Source organism: Gopherus evgoodei, chromosome 5 (assembly GCF_007399415.2).
Source record: "Gopherus evgoodei ecotype Sinaloan lineage chromosome 5, rGopEvg1_v1.p, whole genome shotgun sequence".
Taxonomy (NCBI): Eukaryota; Metazoa; Chordata; order Testudines; family Testudinidae; genus Gopherus; species Gopherus evgoodei.
In genome coordinates this window covers 128,608,868-128,627,896 of record NC_044326.1, presented here as the reverse complement: position 1 = coordinate 128,627,896, position 19,029 = coordinate 128,608,868, and the positions used below count along the sequence as shown (strand labels likewise).

Genomic DNA, 19,029 nt, shown 5'->3' with positions numbered 1-19,029 from the left:
GGCACTTTGTTCAATAATGTCTTCTAATTAGAGAAAGGAGATAGATTTTCACAGGAAGTTTTATCCATGTGTTTCCTTAAGAAAAAGATGAGGAGACACAGAACTGGGGTCTGATCTGGTGTTTATTGAAACAGATGGAAATTAAGATGCAGACTTGGCACTTGGGTTCAGTTTGCTGTGATGGCATATGATGGAATGGAGATGTACCCGTTGTAATAACATGTAATACCACTCAGAGAGAGAAGAAAAGGAAAAAAGAGAAAATTCCAAGTCAAGCAGGTATCCCTATTCAGAAAAGCTAAGTCACTGAGGGGCCTGTATTTTAACCTGGAGTATGTGCTTGACCTTAAGTGCACTCTTTAACTTATCCACATGCTTAGATGCTTTGTTTAACTGGGGCCAGCATGCACTAATTTCCTTACCATTAGCCCCTGATTTGGGGGCTGGTGATTGGTGCAGGATACAGCACACAAGTGCGCATAGCCCTTCCTTCCACCACCTCCCCAAATTCCTCATACAGCCATGTATTAAGTGGGCCCCTCTTGCCCCACTGAATATAATGGCAAAACTCCTACTGATTTCAATGGGAGCAGGAGTAGGTCTATGCTGATTGCCCTTTTACTATGTGCCACGTGACCTTAATTTCCATCGACTTCAGGTGAAAACCATGAGAGTTGAGGGCATTTGGCACTTTACAGGATCATGCCCCAGTAATGTAAGCTGTGAAATTTCAATCAAATACAGGCTCCCAAAGTGGGAGCATTATTTCTATTTTTAAAATCAGAGTAACATTTGACTATTTAATTTCATTTTAAAAAATATTTTCCTCTTTTGTTTTTCGACATATTGGTTATACTGCAGGTTCCAGTATGCTTTTCCAGATACCTATAGATTTTTTTAAGATCAAGGATATTCTGTCCTTTTTGCTTTTGCTATTATTGGGGACAAGAAAATGTTTGTTAATGTATAGAGAAATCATAACATTTACTATGCTGATGTAAAAATAACTCTTCTTAAAATGTATATATCCTAATGGGTAAGTCCTGAAAAAAGAAAATTGCTTTAACACAGAGGTGTCATACAAACAACCCAGGATCTGGATTCAGCCTAGATGATGAATTTATGTGACCCCATAGTGCATCCAGAATCTAAGCTTTTATTTTAACAAAAAGCAAATTTCTAGCTCTCAAGGTTGTGAAGAAAATATCCCAAATAAGAAACAAGTGTTACAGAACCAATTACACTGCCCAAATCTGCAGACTGCCTGAAATTTTAGTGGTCTGAACCCCCTCCCCCAGCCTCCCATTAATGTCCCTGGTTTGTTAACTCTGAAACCTAATGCCAGTCTAAGCATTTCATTGTTTATTTGGGGTTGGGAGCATAACCAACAAATGAAGAGTGGGGAAATGGGAGTTAGTGCAGGGAGGGAAATACAGAGGAAGAAAGAAGGAGAGACACAAAGTCAGGGAAGAGGAAGAGACGCATACAGCAGAAGATAGGGAAGAAAGAGACACTTAGAGCAGAAGTAGTGGTGATCTTAAAGGGAGCAGATTTTCCCTTTGAGTGATAGTGACTGCGAGGATAAGGTATCGAGCAAATAATAAAGAACAATAATGACTACAAGTGTAGTTTTTTTACCTAAAGGACACATTGCACATACAAATCTCCCATCACAATCAGTGGGAAATTCATAGTGGATTGAAAGGAGTCTTCAAATTTTACCCCCCTTCAACTGACCATTATTTAAAAAAATGGAATTCATAGATTCCAAGGCCAGAAGGCGCCATTGTGATCATCTAGTCTGATCTCCTGTATAACACAGGCCAGAGAACTTGCTCCAAATAGTTCTTAGAAAAATATCCCATCTTGATTTTAAAATTGTTAGAGATGGACAATCCACAATAACCCTTTGTAAATTGTTCCAATGGTTATTTACTCTCACTGTTAAAAATTTACGCCTTATTTTCAGTCTGAATTTGTCTAGCATCAGCTCCAGCCATTGGATCATGTTATACCTTTCTCTGCTAAATTGAAGAGCCCATTATTAAATATCTGTTCCCCATGTAGGTACTTACAGATTATAATCAAATCACCCCATAATCTTCTCTTTGTTAAACTAAGTAGATTGAGCTCCTTGAGTCTATCACTATAAGACAGGTTTTTGAATCCTTTCATCCTCATGGCTCTTCTCAGAACCCTCCCTCTCCAATTTTTCAACATCCTTCTTGAATTCTGAACACCAGCACTGGACACAGGATTCCAGCAGCAGTCGCACCAGTGCCAAGTACGGAGGTAAAATAACTTCTCAGCTCCTTCTCGTGCTTCCCCTGTTTATGCATTCAAGGACTGCATAATCCTTTTGGCCGCAGCATTGCATTGGGAACTCATGTTCAGCTGATTATCCACCATGACACCCAAATCTTTTTTCAGAGTTACAGCTTCCCAAGATAGAGTCCCCCATCACATAAGTGTGGCGTACATTCTTTGTTCCTAGATTTACACATTTACATTTAGCCATATTCAAATGTACATTATATGCTTGTGCCCAGTTTACCAAGCAATCCAGATCACTCTGCACTGGTGACCCTGTCCTCTTCATTATTTACCACTCTCCATATTTTTGTGTCGTCTGCAAACCTTATCAGGGATGAGTTTATGTTTTCTCTCAGGTCACCGATAAAAATGTTAAATAGCACAGGACCAACAACCAATCCCCGCTGCGGGACCCCACTAGAAACACATGCTCAATTGATTCCCCATTTATGATTACATTTTGAGAGTGATCAGTTAGTCAGTTTTTAATCCATTTAATGTGTGCCATGTTAAATTTATAGCATTCTGGTTTTTTAATCAAAATGTCGTGTCGGACCAAGTCAAACGCCTTATAGAAATCTATGTGTATGACATCAACACTAGTACCTTTATCCACCAAACTTGTAATCTCATCAGATTTGACCCTCTTCCTGAAATGAGTCTGACACGTCTGCCATAAGAAGACCAGATCCACTGGTTTCTAGCAAGGTAACAGGGTGGGGCTCACAGTAGCAGAGCATCTTCATTTAAGCCTGATGGGGATATCAAGTGAAACATAGATTTTGTGTCTGACTCTTCGTCAGTGTGTTCTCTGAACTGAATGAAAAGGCAGTAAGATTAATAACTGAATGCTGGGGGCTGATTCACCACTGGGCTTCTGCAGACAATTGCAACAGGGTGCAGCTGTGCCTAGAGCTTGCCATTGCATTTTACAAAGGACTACAGTATATCATAGGTATTTATATGGTTCTCATCACAGTAGTGTTTGAGCACCTCACCATCGTTAATGTATTTATTCTCCCACTATCCCTGTGAAGTGTGATTATCCCCATTTTATAGATAGGGAGCGGAGGCACAAGGAGGCTAAATGACTTGTTCAAGGCTGCACAGGAAGTCTGTGGCAGAGGAATGACTTAGACCCAGGTCTCCGTTAGTGCCATAATCCCTGGAGCATCCTTCTCCCCTGTTCTGCCACCATTACTCCCACTGAGAAGTCCTTAACTGCATGGGGAGATGTATTGATTTCGACAAGATTATACAGCCAGGTATTACTTAACATGAATAAGAGTGACCACAGTGTGTCAGGCCAGCTGGGGTCTGCCCAGAGCCAGAACACCCAGGAGTTCTGCTAATCCAGGGTTCAGAATTTAAAGCTGGTCCTCCCCTAGTAGATGGCAATGGTATCACCGCTTGGCCTCACAAGGTGGGGCAAACCCTTGGTTGAGCGCAGTTGTCTCCAGAGGAATACCAATTGCATGCATGTCACACTCCATCATGAGGCATAAATCAAGCCCTGTTTTTTTTGTGTGTGTTATTTATAAGATAGGCTGCCTAGCACCTACCAAGCATAAACATGATTATTCTCTCCTTTTATTTAATCATCATGCAACAGGAAAATTCAGCATGCCCTAGGAAAAATATGCTAAATACAACTATTCCTCTCTTTAAGGGGGATGGCCTTTTGCTTTAAGTAAAACACAGGTGCTTTGTAAAAACAAAAGTCTTCAGAAAAGAAAGATAAAGGCACCTACAATTACCATAATAGGTTTTCCTTAACTGCAGCTTCCATGTTAAGAGGATGTGGAAAATAATACCTTTATATAAATCTCAGGACAGTTAAGTAACCACTGGCTAGACTATCCTTAAGAATCTGTTCTTTTTAGTGGCATCCAATACCTTCATTATTCCGTTTTAAATTTTGATTTATGTCCCGGCATTAGCAGAAATTAAATTAAACTCTTGTCAGCATATGGTTAATTGTCACTGAACAAACCCCCACAGTGTTATAAATGGACACCAATTAGATAGGTCGGACTGAAAGGTTAGGACACATGATTCCTCACTCAGATGAAAGCAACAAATTTGTAGAAACTTGACCCAAATGTCTAAAGATTGCTGGGCTAAATAACGCAGATAATGCAAAAACAGCATCTGTTGTTCTTTCCTGTCTTGGCAGGATAAAGTTATTTCATGGCCTAATGAGTTTTAAACAGTACAAAGCGAATCCTGCGCCTGTCACTCACTGCACCTCTTTGATATAAAAGTCATTCTGATGACTTTGAGCGAACTGTAGATAAAAGTAATTCCTACAATTATGTGGGATCCTTCTAAACCAATTCTCTGGGACCTGTTTTCTCTTATCTGAGCGTAGTGCTTTAAATTAGCCCTCTTTCTTTGGATGGCAACTTAATTAAATTATCAAGTGGTTCATTTTTAAGGGAACTGGATTCAGAAATAATATTAAAACTAGCAATTATCAGTTCCGTGCACAGATGGGTTCTTTCTAATTTCTAAGGCCTCAGTTATATGTTTAAACATTATTATCATTACATGGCTGAGCTCTGACTTGGTCTTGCTTTCAAGAGAAGGTTTGGTATTAGCATAAATGCAGAAATATTTTCCTACAGGGTTTAAGGTAATTTTCCTTTGTTAAGACTTGTTCTAAATTAATAATTATGGGCTGAGTGCTTCGCTCCTCACTCAGGCAAATCTCCTATTGAATTTCATTTTAAAATGTAATTGACTTTAGGATTTGTCCCTATAGTTCTATTTGTATTTCCTATGGAGCAGTTTCCGAACACGTGCCAATATTCAGTGACCAAATGATATGTAGAGTTGAATAGAGTTGGTTGCGGTTTTTTAGATGGAAAGTGTTTTAGTTAAATATTGCTTTTCAAAATTGAAAACTTCTGGTTTTAAAAATGCAAAATGTTTTATTTTTTAAATTTCAGTTTTTGAAAAAAGAGAATTGGGGCGGGGCAAAATCATGAAAAATAATGATAATAAAAAAAAGAAAAACCAGCGGCTAGCGAACCCTGCAAAACGAAAATCAACATCAACATTTTTCAGAAAATTGACTTTTCCTTTTTCTGACCTGATTTAAAGTTGTAAGAAAATCTACTTGGATAAAGCCCCTCCTCAGCAACACTTTTGTTATTCTTTGCTGATGAGATAAATCATTGTATTCCCATACATTTACTTTTGGAACCAATTAGAATCTAAACTTCAGCTTGTGAAACCTGACATATTAGGTAGTGATCTAAAAGTCATTTCCATTCAAAAGCCTTTCTGAAATGCATTGGTGGTCACAGACCAGTCCTTAGGAGGCAAGCATTTCTATATATTAAAAAGAAAAAGCCACCACAATTGGCAGTAGTTGGCACCCTTGTTAGCATCTCAGAAGAGAAGATTAAATGGAGAGAGACTGAACTCCAACCCGTGCTTGAGACATATAGGAGAAAAAGGATGGTCTTGTGTTTAAGGTACTGGATTGGGATGCTGGAGGCTTGGATTCAGTTCTTGTCTCCTGTGTTTGGGCAAGTCACTTACATTCTTTGTGCATTGGTTTCTTCATCTGTAAAATGGGAATAATAACAACTCCCTAGCTCAGAATGGTATTGTGAGCATACATTCATTAATATTTGGAAGGTTCTTAGATATCATGGGTCAGGACCTCAGCTGATGTAAATGGTCATAGCTCCATTGAGGATCTGCCCTTGTGATGTGGGCCATATAAATACCTAGATAGATGGCAGTTTGGGTTAAGCTTGTGCTTGTGATGTGGACAGTATGTCAGCAGCAAAGCTGTTGACGGAACAACTTCCAGGAGCACCAAAAAAATGAGGAAGCCTGACATATTCCTCCTGCCTCCTTGGTATTTCAGCTCCCTGCTTTGCTGAATTGCAGTCCCATCAATGCTTTTCAGTGTCACAAATGCTTTTGTATTCAGATTTCAAAAATCAGTTCAACAATATGGACTCCACTTTGAATCTCTCTATTGACATGTGATGTTACATTGGAAATCACTGGGCAGCTGACGAACAATTCAAATGCTGTATCTTCCCCCCAATGTTTTTATCAGAGGAAAGATAATCAGATTGGAAATATTTTAGTATATGTTTGTTTGTATGTTCTCCTGCCATATTGAACATGTGGGACTTTTAAAAGCACTCAGCATCACTCTGCCCCATTGAAATCAAAGGGACATTTCCGAAAGGGGGAGAGAGTGCTAGGGAAAATAGAGGAAAGAAAGGAGGGAAAATTTAAACAAAACAAAACAAAATTAAAAAATCAAACAAATCATTCATTTTGAATGAAAAAGTGAAAAAAAATTGTTTTGACACCACTTGATTGGAATGGAAACATGGTTTTTAGCTGTGCCATCAACAAAATCAGAAGGTTTCGGTGAAAAATGTCACATGACATTTGTTTGAGACGTTTCACAGAAAAGAATTCCCATTTTTCCAAAAGATGGCCAGGTGTTATCTGTGAATCCCAGTTGTCTTGGGAGTCCCAAAGAAATTCCAAAGGAATGGCAAATGAGATTCCAAAACCCCCAGATCCCCGAGATCTTTAATTTCCAACTGAACAAATATCCAAAGGACAGATTGAATTATTCAGATTAATTATTCAGACAAAGGACAAAACTTCTAGCTGTGCAGCCTACCCCAATACTGTACAGCATTGTAAATGTTGGGTATCTTTTCGAGACCACAATCTTTTAGCCATGCCGACACATACGCTAATATATTTATTAAACTTCCCAGTTAACAAAGCTATTTTAAGCTTAACTTGCACACCTGTGTGTGTGTGTGTGTGTGTTTGTATTAGTAAATAATAAGCATCCACCAAATATTCGCAACAACTCATAAAAAGAATATTAAAATCCAGGTAGAGGCCTCTGTATTTCAACCTCAGGTTCTAAGGGTTCTGTCATCATTGATTGCAAAGGCAGCTGAGCAAATGTAATGTCCTAAAACACAAAGGGCTTGTTCTTTTAATTTCTTCAGATCCTGGCAGGAAACAGAGGACCTGCTTCAGTGCCCTCATACAAGATTGCATCAATACTTTTAATTCCTTTGTCCTAGTCTGTATGGCCAGACTTATAGTAGAGAAAGAAAAAAAAGAAAGAAAGAAAAACTGACCTTCAGAACACGTCTGGTGTACTGAATGTAGCCACCTCTTATACTCTCTTGGGGTCCATCGCTCAAGTTAGGATAGCATTAGAAATCCCAGTAATGTATGTCTCCAGCCTTGATCTCCCTTGCTAGGAAATAGTAAAGCTGTAACAAAATTTGGATTGTGCTAGTAGGCCAGAACTAAGTTGATGTCCAAAAAAGAAATAACCAGGTGATAATACAACCCAGGAAAATGTCTCCCAATACCCAAACACTCTGAGGGCAATAAATAAAATACTGGTTTATTAATAATACTAATTTAAAGCACTGGTAAGTAAGGACTTGGGACTGCAGTACAGTGATTACCATCAGTGTTTTGTCTGCACTGGGCCTCTATGGTTTCAACTTGGATTTGATCTGAGAAAGAAAGTGGGCTAGATAGTATGGCCAGTATTACTCAGGTGTCTCTGCTTGCCTTTTCCCAACCCTAGGAGGACAATTCATGGATATGGAGGGCTGAGGATGGAGATTGGGTAGGCCGGGTGAATAGAGGCTGTGGGGGAGTGGTTAGGGCAATGCTGGGCATGCTGAGCATGGGAGAATATTGTCCCTTACTCCAGCCCTGTGGAGAAATGCTGGTGAGGACGATAGCCCCAGGCAGTGCTATCTTTTCTAAGTCCCCATCGCTGGAAGTCCCAGTGGCAGCTGTTGGTGGCGATCTGGATCAAGACTTCTGCACAGATATCTTTGCCTTCCTGCATGGATCCCTGGACCCTGCCAGCAGCATTCATGGGCCACAGGATCTTTTCTGTGGGGTGCAGGGCATGCTCCACCTTCTGAATATGCAAAGTGGGAAAGTGCAGAAATTTCCTCCTCTGAGACACCACTCCTAGCCCACCAACTTTACCATGACAATGGATAATCTGGGCCTCTCAGGTGAATGCAGTTTGTCTCCCCCTAGAAATTAGCAATGTAGAGGTCTCATGTCTCCACAGTGGTTCCAGGTGTCTTGGAATGGACCCATGCTGCCTGGCTTCCCTTGCTGGTGGATGCACCCAAAAATCCGCATCCAGGGATACCAAGAGTAGAAATGATTCTTCACAGCAGTTGGTGCTGCCCCAGAATGCAATGAGTTTTACTTGGATTTCCCACTGGTATCCTCTGGAACTCACCAACACAAGGACCTCTGTCCCTCTTCTCTCCTGTCTTGGTTGGGAGAGATCCATGCAAAGACAGCAACCTCCACAAAGAAATCTTCAGGGGACAGCCCCTCCTCTTTGGGGATTTGTTTCTTTTCCATCTCATTGCTGTATCCTTCTCAGGGCAACAGATAATTCATGTAAGTAAGGGTCCCAGGATTCAGTGTTTTAGACAGCGGCTAGGAATTTAGCTCAAGCCTTTATTTCTGGAAGAGTAATATTCATTTATGTATGGCACATCATGTTGGATAACAAAAGGCAGAGAAAGCAAAAATGCATAATTAAAATAATTCTTTCTACTTTCAAGGAAAGAGCTAAAGGAGATTAAAGTGAAGTTGTTATGGAGAAGATGCAATAGAGGTCAAGGACATTGCCATTTGAATTCTAGAATTCAACTCCTTTAAACAAAATATGGGTTTAGTAATGTGATATCAAGCAAGTCTGCCCATTTTCTAATTGATTATAAAACATTGTTTCTTTTTGCTTTCCACTGCATCAGACTTTTAAGTTAAAAAGCCCAGCATCCCTTTTAAAATAAATATATTTGAATAATCTACTTTGAAATCAAACTTTGATGCACTTAGAAACAATTTTAGATGATCTCAGGACACCAGTTAACACTCTCATCATTAGATTCCAGAAGTGGCAAATTCCTTGAGGGCTGCTTCTTAAGAATATTAATAATCTTCATGCACACACCTTTCAGATTTTTAAGGCCCTATTCTATCTTTTTGTATTTATAGGTTCATCTCAATATCCAGCCCTTCCATTAGGAAAAATGCACTATGATATTCTGTGATTTCATCTAGGCAGAGATTTGCTTAGCTTACATTTCACAGCTGCCCTGATGTCTGACCATGGCAAAACGTCTAACATCTCACTTTTTATAGCTGATCGACTGACTGGCCTTATTCCTGCACTCTGTTCACACACACAAAAAAGGACTTGTTTCAGTGTTCTCATGAAAAATTGTTGAGACTAGGGTTGATATTTTCAAAGTTTACTAGGGGATTTAGCCACTCAACTTAATGCGAGTTGGTGATTGAATCCTCCCATCTGCTTTGAAAATCTCTGCCCAGCTCTAGAAGGCCCCGAGTCTGCAAAAAAGCACGTGCTTAACTTTTATGCCTTGGCCAGATGCACCCATAAGGGACTATTCCCAGTGAGTAAAATTAAGGACATGCATAAATCTTTGCAGGATCTCAGCCCAAGAGAGAAACTCTGCTGGGACAACTGCCAATCCTAGGGGCTGAGTCAAAGCCTACTGAAGTCGATGAAAGCCAGGAGTATTTAGGTGCCTAACTCTCATTGATTTCAGTGGGAGCGAGGAGCCTAAATACTTTTGAGGATTTGGTCCTTAGTGCCTCTGGCAAAATATTAAGCTCCTACAATTTTCTTTATATGTTTATTTTCTGGAAAGGAACAAAACCTGCCTTTACATCAACAACACGAGAAGTGAGCTGAGGCACTCTGAGACTGGCTCTTCAGTGCAGTAGTATTAGAATTATACACTACAACAGATTAATTTCCACAGAAGCGTAACATTTTCCATACATCATTTTCTTGTTATTAATTATAATTACCTTTTATTTAGCTGTATCTGGCATTGTATAAAGGTATCTGGCACCTTACAGATGCAACCCCAATCCTGCCACTAGGCAACTGGAACTATGTGTCTGTGTGGATTCAGAGCCATCTGTGCACCTTAATCTTGGATTGCACAGGGTTAGTTTTTCAATGGGATGTTCAGATTTACTCTGACAGTCTGGGGCTTGATCCCTGGGCCGTGAAGTCCATGGAAGTCTTTCCGCCGGGAACTGATGTGCAACAAATGCAACTACTCTGTAAGGAAATATGCTCTTTGACTGAAGGGCATTTTTAAAGGTTATCAAGAGACAACAAAACACCCAAAGTTAAAACAACAATGTGATCAAGACTATGTGCAGTGAAGCAATGAAAATCTGCATGCAAATTGTCATTCTGGATTATTAAGCAGTGATGCAGCAGAAAGCAATTTTTTGAGGGCAGGAAATTAGACACACTAAAGAGCAAAAACTAAAATTCATTGAAGGAGCTGCTGCAAAGGAGACCAGGAGGCAATTTTCCTTTTGGTGGAGGATAGCAGAGAAGCAGACTGGGAAGGTTACTCCTGAGGCTGATGATAGATACCTCCAGCCAAGATTTTTAACAATGAGTGCCTCAAGTTAATCTCCTAAACCTATATTTAGACAAGTAAATGGCCTGATTTTCAAAAGTGCTGAGCACTCAAGCAGCATCAGCCAGAGTTGTTGGGTGCATCTCACTTTTGAAAATCAGATCACTCAACTAGGCAATAATATCAGAACTGAGGAGCCTAAATTATAGGCAGCTATTATTGACAGTGTTGGCTCTCCTTTCTTACCAGGTAAAACAAAAACATTTCAATAGACTTCTATTTGTTTCTTTTCCTAGGCCAAATTTACAGAAGACTGCAAGTTCAGGGAGAGATTTCAAGAAAACAGCTATAACACGTATGCCTCGGCAGTTTACAGGACCGAAAAGACTGGTAGAGAATGGTATGTGGCTTTGAACAAGAGGGGTAAAGCCAAAAGAGGCTGCAGTCCCCGGGTGAAACCCCAGCACATCTCCACCCATTTCCTTCCAAGGTTCAAACAGTCTGAGCAGCCAGAACTGTCTTTCACAGTCACTGTTCCTGAAAAGAAAAAGTCACCTGTCTCCACCCCAGCAAAACCAAAGGTTTCATTGTCCGTGCCTCGGAAGAGCCCCAACACTGTTAAATACAGGCTGAAGTTTCGTTTTGGATAGCCGTTAAAATGATGGCTAGAGAGGAACACTTTTCCCAGGAGCTGATGCGTGCATGTGTGAGTCCTTGGCTTACAATAGCAGATAGGGCCTTGATCGCACTTAGCTGCATTAGGAGGTCAGACAGGGAAATACCCATTTGTTTCAGTTTGACCTCAGCCAAATTGCTTTTTGATAGTCAAGAGTGTTAACTGAACTGGAATTCTTCATCCAGCCCTAGGGAGGAAAGCAGTGGTTCAGGTCAAATGAACATAAAGGCTTTTTTTTTTTTGCCTTAAATAGCATTCTCACTTTCCTACTCTCCAAAGCATTGAGACGGGACTGTACATTTTGAAACAATGTCTGATGGATCCGTTTATTTTTTTGCTTTCCAAAGAATACACTTTTGGTGTTGATAAACTATTTTATGAACTTTTGTTTATTTTGATTGTCAGAAGCAACAAAAAGGTACCTCTGCATTGAACATATTTTCTTACTTTCACTGTTTTAACAAATTACACTTTTCACAATCATTTTCATATGAGAAAATTGGTCAGAGTCAAGTTATAATTGATAAGGATTTTTTTTCCTGCATCTTCTCTTTTTGCTGCACTTTTTACTTCTGACTGTTTCTCAAACTCATATATCTAAGTCTGTCTTTTTTTTTTAAGTTTGATTCCTCTCCTCTTAGAAGTCAACTCTTTTAAAAAAAAAACACAAAAAACCAATCTGTACATTATAATTTGTGCCATGATGTTGAATCCTTTCTTTCTTTTTTATTTGGGAAGGATTTTCTTTTATCCAAGGGAGATAATGCATTTTAAGTTTTTGGAGGGGAACACTTCATTTATAAATGACCCTGATTCCAGTCCCCCACTCCTCCTCTTTCTTGAACAGCTGGAAGAATAAGTCTTATTCTGTCCATCAAACTATCATTTCGAAGTCTGTGTTTAAAATACCTCTGTCATGACCCTGTGGCATTCCTGCTATTATAGGTCCACAGGGATGGAGCTGCTTTTCAGGGGAAAGAAAGGGAGGCAAGAGCCATTCCATAGGTGTATCAGATAACAGCCATCAATGTCATAGCCTATTATCAAATGCTGTCATCATTATACTCAGCAAGTAAAACCCTCTCCTGAGACTCCTACTCCAAAGGTAAATGATTCCTGTGAGTGCATCTGCCTTTTGTAACAAAACGATGGGCTGTGGATTTAAAGGCTGGTCATGTGCTACAGGAATCAGTCCTATTTGAAGAACGTGTGAGTTGCTGTTGACATCCAACCAGTGGGCCAAATGGGGTGCAGGGGGGGGAACTAAAAGCAGAATTAGGTTCTTTGGGTTGGATCCTAAACTGGTGTAAATCAGCCTTGTTCCCATGGACTTCAATGGAGCCACGTTGATTTAGTCCAACTGATCGTTTGGCTCCTTATCACTCCAAATGGAACATAGTTCTGCAAATGTTTTAACTCATATGATTTATGCAATTTATTTATTTAATTGATTAATATACACTTCACACTGAAAAATGTTTTATTTGATCTTAAGTATGGCAATGTGGCAATAAACAATACTATAGCTACTTGAACCTTTGAAAGTATTTTTTCTAGTTATGGTAGAGTGGTGTAGATTTTAAATGTCAATAATTATTCATTTATATTTTTCTAGTAACTAATTATGCATATAAAAGAATTTTGCACATACACACAGATCTAGCTGCGTTGTGTATGTACAAAAAATACTAGGGTTGAAACTGATCACCAATTAAGCCTTAATAGACTTCACAATGGCTTGCATTAATAGAACCAAAGCTCTCATATTAACTGTACTAACATATTTTAATTGCATATCAGTAATAACGAAGCCATGTGCTACTTTCAAATATTTTACCAAAAATCATACAAAATATTATTTCCATTAAAAGCTTGGCTTTTCATCCGTCATTGTTTTGAGTGAGTTCAAGGCCTTTTCCCAAACATTTCATTTAATACAGTTTAAATATAAGCATATTATGTAGTGTCTTTATTTTTAATAATGAGAATAAAGAGATTTTGCCTACATGCATACACTATACATACCACAAGAGATGGTGATGCCATAATAAAGTATAACTGTGTTTAATTTTAAAACATAGTTGTGTAATTTCTCTTTTCTTCTATCAACTATCCTACAAGGTTTTTATTGAACATGAAGAATGGATGTTGCTAAATTAGCTACTACACATGTTTCTATTAAAGGGTTTGGCAGGAGATAATATTGTTGACAATAAAGAGTGAAGCAAAATGAGCATACATGCTCCTTTTGTACTACAAGCTCCACATATTTTACATGATGACAAAAGAACCCAATCACTTATCTTGTACACTTATTTTGACTTGATTAGCAACAGCAAAGTTAAAGCAGAATAACGGAGATGTGTTTATGCAGGCCCGTGCTCATTAATTTCAAATGCTAAAGCCAAACTAAAATTAAAAAATTCAAATTGCACTTCTTATCTCCAGTTTACCAGCCATACACAATTACATATAACTAATGTTCAGTGAAGCATAGGGCTACCTAAATTAACTAATTGAATGAATACATTTGCAGAAGACATATATAATACAACACCTTCCTAATCTTCATTACCCATGGGGTCTACACATACAGTACATGGATAGTTATGTCTGCTGTCAATAAACAGAACTGTCTTTACCGGCAGAATAATAACAAACAAAATATAGTCAGGATTTGCTATGAAATGTAATTGTCTTCCATCACAAAACACAAATTTAAAAAATTACATTTAGGGAAGAATCTTTGCAGATAGCCCAGCCTGTACAACAAAGAACATTCTTCTCTTTTATCTATGTATTGCCCCTCATAACAAATCCAAAATCCAGCTTTAACTTTAGTGTCACATTTTAGTAACAGCAGCTACCAGAATAAACACATCTCTGTGTCCCTGGCAAAAGAACATATTTAGAATTCTTTCAGAGATAGTCCATATCCTGCCACAAGAAAGGCCACCAACTAGGTCTCCAATCGTGCAAGCACTCATGTGCATAACTTTGCCCATGTGAGTAATCCAATGGACATAATTATGATTTCTATGACTATAAGAACCTCAGTCAGGGCTGAGGGCACCGTGGTACCAATCCCCCCCACCCCCACCCCACACAAAGACAGTTCCTGCTCCAGGGAGCTCACATTCTAAGATAAACCATGCTGTTTCACTGGCAGACTGGCATCTCTTTTGCTTAAGAAGATTTTGAGTCTGAACAAACTGACCACCCCTTGTGGAACAAAACAAAACATCAATTTTGAAACAAATGAAGATGGACTGTTTTGTCTGTTTCTACTCACAGTGAAATTTCCATCCCTTCATCAATCCATTGGATTGTTGCCAACTCTTGGATTCCATTTAAGGGAGCTTGATTTATAGGGGAAACCTATTTATAGCAGAAAGGACAACTTTTATCCCTGTAATAGAGAGCTCATGTTAGGCTATGATCCTGCAAACATTTATGCACATGAATTACATTACTCACGTGTGCAGTCCACTGAAATAAAGGCTCTGACCCTGCAGCCCATAGGAACTTCGGCATGACTCATCATCAAGGGAACTCTTTCTAATGGTTTTAATAGGAGTTATCCTGGACTGTGAAGAAGCTCCAGATCAGTGGGACTACTCCCATGAACAAGGGTTGTAAGATTGGACCCACTATCATCACGATATCCGCTTTGTTATTTTGCAAACCGTATAAACTGTTCTATTGGAATATCAGAAGGTGTCCAAAGAAATTTTACTTTTAATTCACTTGTCAATGTGGTTAATTCCACTAGACTAGATGCCCCCCAGCACACAGAAGAAGGGATCTCTTTATATCCCACAGAGAGATTAGCAAGCATGTAATCTCACAGTTATAGGTCCAGTTCAAATGTGTTTCTCATTAAATCCTTTGCTATTCCCTCTGTGGGAAATGGAGAATTTATCAGATTTGTGCAGTCAGGTGAAATTTTGCTGAGGAAGCAATACCAGGCTTCTTTTTTCTCCAGGGTACAATTAAACCAATGCTTCCCTAGCAGTATTTTACCTTACTGTGAGGTTCTTTCTAGTGCAGTTAAATTCCACAGAGTTCAGTGCCTTTTTACTGGATGACTGCTGTTGTTGATCCCATGGTTCCGTTAATCCGGAGCACACATGGGATTACAGGTGGGGTTTTACGAGATTATTAAAAAATGTTTAATCGAGAATTCTAAACTTCACAAAATGTATCATGAATAAAATTGTTAGGGGCACAGGAAGGCTGTCCATATGGACCCAATGCCTTCACACCACCTCCATTTCCACTCCTGGAGCGTTTGGCTCTGTTGGAGGGCCGGGACGTGAGGGCTTCTCCCTGCTAAGAGCTGTGCCCAGAATCCCTCTCTAGGGAGGTTTCTTAACTTGGAAGGGGTCCTCTTTGCACTAAAGTTAATGTAGCTTCAGGCAGAGAGGGTCACTCCAAGATGAGGAACCCATGCTGCTCAGAAGAGGGATCAGTACAATCTGTGGGAGATGATGCATAGCCCTTCCCCCTCCTAATCCTTTTCCTTGTATGGATCTCAGGGAAGGGATGTCCGAATACAGAATATGAAGTTTGGGTGTAGGTCCAAAAAAAAGTTTCCTTTGGTATCAGCAGAAACATTTTTTTTGTTGCTTTTGAGGCTTTAAAAAAATGATTTAAAAAAATAATACAATAGCAAGAAATCCCAAACCAAATGTCTTTCCAAAATGGCAAACTGGAACGGTTCACTTTGAAAAGGCTGAAATGAACTGTTTTGACATTTACGAATTTCCCCCACTTCAAGTAATTGACTCTAATTCATGTTCACCTAAAACCACATTGTTCAGGGAAAAAAGGTTTCGCACAAAAATTTTGCCCAGCTCTACTCAGAACCTGAGGAAGGCTCTTGGCAGGAGTGTGGGGGGGAATTGTGCCGTGGGAGGCATCTTATACACCTTGCTCTGTGAGGGGGAAGCCGAGGCAGTACTTAAGATGTTCTGCGTGGCAGTATGCTGTATATTTTGTGAATGAATTCATTTTACCATTTTGAAAAAAGCAAGAACAGAGATTTCTCCCAGAAGCACATAAAATTCATCGAGCCAAGCAAGAATTCAGCAGAGTTCCCTGTCTGGCGCCTGGACTGAATTTGGTCCATATTCTTCACTACAGTAACTATTAGTATGTGATGCTGAATAAACAGACGTTTGCATCAGCAGTGATCAAGTTAAGATCCAGGGCCAGACTTACTAAGTCCCTCAGCATTGCCCTGCTCAGTGGTCTAAGGTACAAATTTCTAGGGAATATATTACCTAGCTGTATTTGCATACTGGAGCCAGGTAGATGTTAGGAAATGGGGACATGTTAAAGCTTAATATATGACATTTCTGAAAGCCCGAAAGTGAGTGCTGGCTGCCAAACTGAACAGTGAACTAATAAAAGTGGACTTTAAATAGTGGGAAGCAGGTCGGTCCCTCTGCACCAATGTCAGCAGCAAACAATTGACTTACACAGTCTATCACCACCTTCATCTGTTGCAACTCTGGCCTGTACAAGGACTTTCTCACTACCCAACACAGTGCTGGAGACAAAAAAGTAAAATCTTTTCCCTCTGGGTACCCTAGTAAGTCCAGTTGGCTGGGATAATGAGATTGAACACACTCATGTGCCCCTGTTCTCTGACTGCTGAGCTTTATCCACCAGGCACAGAATGGTGAGTGAGTTCTCCCTCTGTGCTGCATTACCTGCACATGGGATCTGATGGGGATGGGGGAAAGTTAAAGGGAAAAAGCCTTCTTTTCCTAGCATACACAGACTAAATCCATTGCCTTAATTCTCAGGCACAAAGGATCCCTAGAGAGCAGCAGAGGCAACTCTGAGGGAAGTCCATCTCCATAACATTCTGAACACACTCCACCCACGTCAAGGGGCAACCTTGAGCTATGCAAATGTATGCTGGCCCTAGAGATCCTAGAGTGATGGAAAGGAAAGGAGGAACAGGAGTGCCCTGCCACTGGGGCTGTTGATAGCCATGGGACATTTGGTGCTCAAGAGGTACATGAGAATCCCCTCCTTCCCTCCAGAGACTGGAAAAATGACCAACAAGTTGCTGAACTAAGCCAAACATTTCTCCATGCCCTCACTCTATCCCTGCTCCTTAGCCTCAAAGATTCCATCCCTTCCTCCTATCTCCTCCTCATCCTCACTCCTCTCCACCACCACACATCAGCCCCCACTGCCAGCAGACAGCTCCCCTGACTCAAAGTGGATTTGTAACTGTAGTAAAGTGGTCATGATAGGGTTAACTAGGTTCTCCAGAGTATTACGGGCTTGAGCCACCCTCCATCCCTCCTTTGCTTCTTGTTTTGTGGGTGGGAGTTTTCCCTCCCCACTCTGTTATGATTCTGTTGAATAAAACAGCAAGTTCCCAGCCTGCTGTCCAGTGCACTGAGTAGCCCTTTGATAGAGGTAACAATCTGCACAACACTCACCTACCCTCTGGGCTGCTGCTGCTAGGTGCCTGGCTGTATTTCCAGATTATTTTTCACCCCTTCTTTGGCTGTGGAAAGCAAGGAATTCCCTAGGGACCAGAGCCACCGATGACTTTGCTCACAGAATGCAGAAGGAGAATGCTACCATTTCCCATAGTGCTGAGCTGTCCCCCTTTCCCCCCCCCCGTCCCTTGTACCACTTTGTCAAATTTTTTTCAAGGGAGGAGCAGTTTTTTCTCTAAAGGACCTTAGACAAAACCTTTTGGCAGAGTCCAGCTGCCAGTCTGAGCTTGGCACCAGCTTGTATTTTTCCTTTCAGATAAGTGGTCAGGAGGGACTGGAAAGTTGTGAGCGGGGGCTGAGGTGTCACCATTTAAGACAGAGAACAGTCATAGCCAGGCCTAGGAGATGGCTACTTCAGCTCTGCCTTTATGCTTCAAAATGGAAGCTTCTCGCTCCCTAGGCACCTTGAGAAATGTCTTTCAGGGCCAGCTAGACAGTGGGCAGAGAGGTGATGTCATATGCTTGTTACCACATGGTGCCAAAATCAGGCAGAAGGGTTCTGAAGTGGGCTTTTTCATCCTGACCACTCTTACCACTCCCAAGCAGAAGGTGCAGTGGCAACATCCAGGTCAGAAGTGAGATGTCAGTGTCAGGGCATTGGAAGAGAAAGAAGGAACATGCTTGCAGCAGATTATTTTCAGCACAGAGATCAATGTCATTTCTGAAAGTTCATGAGCAAGTGGGACCTGTACCTTACTGGTGGTGCTACATGAACAATCTGTAGAAGACCGGGACAGGCAATAGGAGGAACTGTGGATGAGGATGATTGTGGTGGGTGGGCACAGGAGAGGACACCAACATGAAGTGGAAGTTGTTGCAAGAAACAACAAAGGGAATTCTGCATGACATTGCACTGGTGGAGAGGGGCCATGTGCGGAAGAAAAATGGGTAGTGCAGCTACTTCCAGGATTATGGGTATGAGAGTCCATTATTTCTATGAAAGTCACAATGGATGAAGGAGGCCTGGCAACCTCTCCAATGCAGAAGAGGCCAGACTGTAAGTTAGAATCACAGCATGTACTGCACCAGAGAACACAGTGGA

At 40.5% G+C, this 19,029-nt stretch overlaps 1 protein-coding gene across 2 annotated transcripts in view; it reads left to right on the top strand.

Moving 5' to 3' along the window:
- The window catches only part of FGF5 (fibroblast growth factor 5), a 38,147-nt gene that overhangs the window by 17,163 nt on the left and 1,955 nt on the right, over window positions 1-19,029 (top strand). The window contains exon 3 of one of the 2 annotated variants that reach the window (XM_030564018.1): window positions 11,081-11,184. In XM_030564018.1, coding sequence (XP_030419878.1) covers window positions 11,081-11,184 — 104 coding nt within the window. Of the gene's footprint in view, window positions 1-11,080; window positions 11,650-19,029 lie in introns of those variants that run through there. The other variant, XM_030564016.1, reaches the window with a different exon arrangement.